Source organism: Dreissena polymorpha, chromosome 4 (genome assembly GCF_020536995.1).
Source record: "Dreissena polymorpha isolate Duluth1 chromosome 4, UMN_Dpol_1.0, whole genome shotgun sequence".
NCBI classification, from domain to species: domain Eukaryota; kingdom Metazoa; phylum Mollusca; class Bivalvia; order Myida; family Dreissenidae; genus Dreissena; species Dreissena polymorpha.
The window spans coordinates 19,914,504-19,921,413 of record NC_068358.1 but is presented as its reverse complement, the minus strand read 5'-3'; the positions used below and the strand labels follow the sequence as shown (position 1 = coordinate 19,921,413).

The following is a 6,910-nucleotide window of genomic DNA, read 5'->3' as shown; positions in this document are numbered from 1 at the left end:
TTAAATTTCATCGACTGGTCAATATACATGTAAAGTATTATTGTAAATGTCATTTTAGCTCACACAACTCGTACACCTTCATCTGGAGAATAAGTACACCAAAAGGTTTTAATATTGCGTGGAACTTAAAAGTAAAAGTTTAGTGGTCCTCTTCTAAGTTTTTTCAAATCTTGCCCTTGGCTCACAGTTGGCTGAGGTGTTGGAGTGGCGTGTTTTATATTGAATGAGTTATAAAGCATTATGGCTTAATACATGTCTGAAACCAGAAACAACTTTGATATTGTTGGTATGATACATGAGATTGTGGTTTCTGCGAATATTGTTCAAATTGCCCCTGGGTTCAAAATTGACCAAGCCTATTTTATAGGTGAGCGATCGATGGCCATGTTGGCCCTCTTGTTGGATTAAAAGTTCATTTATTATGTAAATAATATGTATTGTTTGTACATAAGCGAATAATCAAAGTAAACCAATCATATTGTTAAAATATTAGTACTACCGTATGTAGTCTTTAACGTTGTGCCAGTGCGAGTGACAGTTGATACTATTAAAGTATTAAGGAACCAATATCTTTTACAAGCGCCTAGACACCCTGAGGCATGAAGTGGCAGCTGCCTTGGTTACTTTTTGGCAATTAAGTTGTAAAACAAAATTCCCCACGCGTCAGTCGACCGATCGGCGAATTTAAGATCCTAACGAACAATCATGCTCTATGTTTGGTGTTCTGAATACTTGCATTTTTGGTGAAGTCAAGATGCTACGGGAATATTACGAAAACAGAAAACAATTTACTTTTGCTTAAAGCGGGTATATACGATTTTGTCAAATATTTATGAATTTATATAAACTGTGTAAAAAAACTTAATATATATATATTTCAATATAAATTAAAATAAAAGTTAAGAACAACATGTGTCGAAAAATGCGAAATAAGCCAGATATTTAATTCTGAAATTGAAAACGGCTGTACAGCCGAATTCGCCAGCATGTATACCATACATGTACGATGTGCATCTAAACTTAGTTTAACGGTTTACTAAGTATTTGAATTCCTGCAACGATATCTATTCATACGACACACGAACACTATCTCCGATCCTAATACAAAGACGAATGCTTCGGTTATTGTAGGAAATATGTACGTCACTATCGGCTCGGGGCGCTTATTTGTCTTTGCTGCATTTTATGAAATTCGGCTTTAATGTATAATTTTTCTTGCCTATTTGTGTTATTGTATACACAAAACATATTTTATCAATATATTACAATTAAACACATATAAATAAATCGTATATACCCGCTTTAAGTTGCGATTAAGTTTATTTCCGTATTAACATGTTTGAAAACAGTATGAATTTGGCGACATCGATCGGTGTGTATTAGGAAGAAATACTTCATTGACATGTTGCTCCTATATCACTACATAGCATAAACAAAACATGATTTTCTCCAGCTCAAGAGACGCGTACATCTGACTTCCCGTCGGTAAAGTGGACGACGGCATGAACATTCTGGGTATCGTCGTTTTCCTCAATCTTCCTGGGCGCCGTTCTGTCCAGCATGGGTCGCCAGGGCAAGCCGCTACTAGACTTCTTCGAGACGCTGCACATCGCAACCATGAAGCTCACCATGCTGGTAATCTGGTAGGTGTGGCACGTGATTGGAGTCAGCGACGATTGGTGACAATCCTTTATGCGTATAAGAAAACGTAATTACTATTTAGTGCATACAGTACGTTAAATAGTCCAGTTAAGGCGAAAAGTGTCGTGCCTAATTGGCCTGTGTGGACTACAAGACTAATGTGGGACGACACTTTACGCTCATGCATTAAGCCCATTTTTCGCAAAACAAGGCAAAGTCCTAATCAAGTCCATGTTTTAGGTACTCGCCAGTGGGTATCATATTCCTTGTTGCTACAAAAGTTGATCGAAATGGAGGACCCCAACAAGGTGTTCGTGCAGCTGGCCCTACTACATGCTTACCCGTGCTAGTGGGTCTCGCCGCGCACGGGATCATCGTGTTGCCCCTCGTGTACTTTGTCTTCACGCGCAAGAACCCCGTGACCTTTATGTACGGCATGACCAAAGCGCTGCTTACTGCCTGGGGAACTGCATCCAGGTATGGCGCTTAAAGAGTGCGATGTAATATTAACCCATTTATGCGAAGTGGACTCATCCATTCTTCTAAATTGGGATCAATTTATTTCCAAAATTAGGGATCTCTAGAATATTTATTTCTATATTTTGAATATTTCTTACAGAAATTCCTTTAAGCAAACAGCGCAGACCCAGATGAGACGCCGCATCATGCGGCGTCTCGTCTGGGTCTACGCTGTTTGCCAATGGCCTTTTTCTAGACGTTAGGCATAAATGGGTTTAGTTGGAACTGCAGCTAAGATCATGTATTTAACGTATATGTTTGTTAAGTCTTAAACTGAGTTGTAACAAGAATATGTAAATTGTTCCACATACTGTTCTGAAGAAAAAAAATCGCTTGTATGAAAATAATCTTCTAGTATACGAGAATATTAAACGAAGACATGCGTATAAACGGAATGTGCTTTTCTCATCGAAAAAGCTGCCTGTATAATTCATTAGAACACTTAAAAACTATACTACAGTTTGCCAATGCGATAAAACGATAAAAATAGCCCTAACACCTGAGTTGGCGTCTCTTTACCGCAATTTTGATGAAGCCTGTCTCTGCATCAGCTCTGCCACCTTACCGGTTACCATGGAATGTCTCGAGGGCAATCACGTGGACGTCCGCATCGCCAAGTTTGTAGCCCCCATTGGGGCCACCGTGAACATGGACGGAACGGCGCTCTATGAAGCGGTCGCCGCCATCTTTATTGCTCAAGTGAACGGGATCAGCCTCAATATAGGGCAGGTAATCACTGTCAGGTAAGCGCAAACGATGTTCGAGAGTTTTTTCCCTTTTTACTATTTAAAGCGGGACTGCGCGATTTTAATATGTGTTAAAGTGTAATAAATTGAAAAAAGTATTTTACAATAACACAAAATAGGCAAGACAATTTATGCATTGAAGACGAATTTCATAAAATGCAACAAAGACAAATTAGCGCACCGAACCGATCGTGGCGAAGATGTTTCGTACATATTTTCCTACAATAGCCGAAGCATTCGTCTTTTTTGTAAGGATCGGAGTTAGTGCTCGTGTGTCGTATGAAAAGATATCGTTGTAGGAAATTACAATGATACGTAAAACTAAATTTAGAATCACATCGTACATGCGTGATTTACATGCTGACAAATCGACCTCACAGACATTTTCGATTTCAGAATTAAATATATGGCTTATTTCGCATTTTTCGACACATGTTCTTCTCAACTGTTATTTTAATTCATATTGAACACTATGTATAATGAATTTTTTACACATTCTATATGAATTCATAAATATTTGCCAAAATCGTGCAGTTCCGCTTTAAGCTGAAAGAGAATTATCAATAAAACCTAATAGATCGCATCCCCTTATTCTTTGTCTTTAATGTGTGTGTTTCACACAAAAAAATAACTTTATATTCATATTTATTTACCACTTGTGTTTTTACACGAACTTAGCCCTTGATTGAAAAGTATCTGCTAACCAATTACTCCTTCTCATTAAACAAAAAACAAGAAGCTCAAATGTCATTTATAACCCACTCCTGTGTTTTAGCCTGACGGCCACAGCAGCCGCCATTGGAGCGGCAGGTATCCCCTCTGCCGGCCTCGTTACCATGACAATCGTCCTAACCGCCGTCGGCTTACCGACGGAAGACATTTCGATCATTCTCGCCATCGATTGGTTTCTGTACGTATTAATGTAGTAAACATTTTACCGCCATATCGTTCTGTTTATCTTTCAATGTTTCTTGCATTGTGATTTTTTTAGAAACATACATACTTAAATGAGCCTTTTCACAGATTTTGGCTTGTTTTAAAGTTTGTCATTAAATGCTTTATATTGATAAATTTAAACACTGTACCTAAAAATCTCCAGTAAAAAACAAGAATACAATAAAAAAAAAAAAAAAAAGTAACCCTCGACTGGGCTCGAACCACTGACCCCGGGAGTCCTGGAGTAAAAAGTCTTCCGCTTTGACCACTCGGCCATCCGTGCTCATGATATGAAAAATGAATTTTTTACTTTATATAAGCAATCCTCGTCGTTTCACAATATATAACGACAACAACAGAACTCCCAAATCATTCAATCGTTTCGCGTTGCAACGCTTTATAACTTTCAGGTTTTCAACTCGTCAAAAGATGCATATAACGAATATTTTACAGCATGATACATGTTCAGTATTACTATTTCCTCGCAAATATCATAACTAAACGAAAATGTGCGAATCTGAAACAACTTTTTTTTAATTTTGTCAATTTAACAAAACGTGAAAAGGCCCCTTTAAGATACACCGTATACTAAACGGGTACGAACGATGCCAATTCTAATCTTTAAAATATTCCACTTTTTTTTTATTTAATGAAACGCTAATTCATGTTTTGTGTCTATACATTTATGCTTCACAAACTTGTTCTTGTGTTCGTTTACTGTTTATTGTTTTACTGTAACATTTCCGAGAATGCTCTGTTCCAAAACATTACTAAAGGCCATCAAAATCGTAAAGGCTCCATACGGATGTTCTGCCTTGTCTGATTAAAAATGCCGTATGTATCGCGGTTTAATTCGTCAAAATCTTAAACAGGTAAATTTTATGTAAATGCGAGAATTCGTAACAGTTCAACGTTAATTTATTGAGCAACTCAGCAAATTTCTCTCTCCCAAACGAAGTAAACTCGTTTACAGCATGTACATATGAGTCGCGTTCTGAGAAAACTGGGCATAATGCATGTGCGTAAAGTGTCGTCCCAGATTAGCCTGTGCAGTCTGCACAGGCTAATCAGGGACGACACTTTCCGCTTTATTACATTTTTCGTTTAAATGAAGTCTCTTCTTAGCAAAAATTCAATTTAGGCGGAAAGTGTCGTCTCTGATTAGCCTGTGCGGACTGCACAGGCCAATCTGGGACGATACTTTACGCACATGCATTATGCCAAGTTTTCTCAGAACACGACTCATATAATTGATATGTGTGCGGCTCTCTTTTCCAGCGAACCGTTTTCGGACAGCCATCAACGTTCTAGGGGATGCGATCGGGGCCGGCATAGTGGACCATCTTTCGCAGGCCGACTTGAAGGAAATGGACAGACTCGAAGGCATAGAGGAGGGTATCCAAGACAACGACGTCTCCGTGACAACGGAATCCTCGGGGATCTCGAGCAAGGAGAATGGAGTGAAGTTTGAAGAAAAGAAAGCTATCGATATTGGCCTAAACAACCCGGCCTTCACAAATGGCGATTTGAACACTCCCCTATAATCGAACGCTCTCGATCACAATATATCATGATCACAAATCCAGAAATAAGTTTGCGCTTTTATTTTTAAGTTTTTTTTAGCTGTCGACGGTCTGTTTTAATTCATTCATTTATTTTGCAAAATGTATACGATTTGCTGCTATAACGTTATTTACTTTACCCGTTAGGGGACCGGACACTACTTCACCATGTAAATTTCTGTATTTTTATTTTTTACATATAATTTGAGTTTGACAATAAAAAGTTGTCGATGTAAACATATTCATGTTTAAAGTTCTAAATAATATCCAAAAACAATGTTAATTTCAATTTAATCCAACATTATTAATTGGCATATATTTTTATTTAAAAAACGGTATTAAAATCTGATGGGTAATATGTTCACAGAGAGAGACACTGCAGTAGCAGGAGTAAAACCTTAGTTAATCACGTTTTAAGTTGTGTTGTTTAAAGTTTTCATTTCAAAACCATGTTAATTATATCTTCTATATTATATATTGTACACGGATATATAGCATATGAGTATTTGTCTTTCAGATTGTGTTTTTTATGGTAAATATAATATTGTTATTTATATGTTAAAACTATTGTGAAATATGTAACCATATTTTTACTTTGCAATGCAATCTGATATCAAGAAGTGTGTTTATATTAATTGTTTATATACTGCTGTATTTGCCATTGGCTGAATTAATTAATTGTTCGTACCGAAAGATCGTGTTTCGTCTGCGAACTGTCTCATGATTACATATCAAGATCTGTTTACATCCTTCATTAAAATCCTGTTTACTTGCATCGTCTTCGTAATTAAGACAATTGTGTACACATAGGGAGTCGTGTCGTTTTGATTTAACGTACTTAATGCACTAAGTAGTCCCTCACCTAGGACCGTACTAACCAACCAATGAGTATAATTGAGCCTTAAAGTAAGAAAAATATTTTTTAAAACTGTTTAGAGTTGTAATAATATAAAACATTTTAATATAACATCAGTAAATCTGTAGTTACACAATTCTTCATTTGGCACAAATTATTTATGACATACCAGGGTAAGCAAAATTTATATCCCGCATTTATTCAGACTCTGAACAAGTTGGTTCCTTTCATTAATATTAAGTCGAATAATATGTTTTTGAATACGGGTACTGGTTACATAATTCCTGTCCATTAAAAGATATAACTGGGACAATTATCAAAGAAAACACCCATTAACATATTTGTTCCAAAACTGTGTCCCATATTCGAAATATCTAAACTAATACATCAAGAACACACAATAATTATGTTTATTTTTTTATTTTGAAGATACAACAAAAAAAACATGCACGAAACAATTGTTCGAGTGTGTTTTTGTTTGTTGGCTTTACGTCATGATATGCAGTAAATTATATTGTAACGACTTCTCTATGACTTCTAAGCATGAATATATTAGAGATTATTTAAAACCTTAAATACCATAATAGATGAAAATGACATCAATGCATTTTGAGTTCTATTTGCAATATTTTGCGGTAAAGCCAAACAAA

The 6,910-nt window shown here is 36.4% G+C and overlaps 1 protein-coding gene across 1 annotated transcript in view; it reads left to right on the top strand.

Annotated features, from left to right (window-relative positions):
• Positions 1-6,177, top strand: part of LOC127878262 (excitatory amino acid transporter 1-like) — a 10,157-nt gene extending 3,980 nt beyond the window's left edge. The window contains 8 exon segments of the mRNA XM_052424781.1: positions 1,476-1,529; positions 1,531-1,643; positions 1,882-1,924; positions 1,926-1,976; positions 1,979-2,118; positions 2,712-2,903; positions 3,682-3,816; positions 5,122-6,177. Of these exon segments, the coding sequence (XP_052280741.1) occupies positions 1,476-1,529; positions 1,531-1,643; positions 1,882-1,924; positions 1,926-1,976; positions 1,979-2,118; positions 2,712-2,903; positions 3,682-3,816; positions 5,122-5,386 (993 nt within the window). The 3' untranslated portion in view covers positions 5,387-6,177.
• Positions 6,178-6,910: the final 733 nt, after the last annotated feature.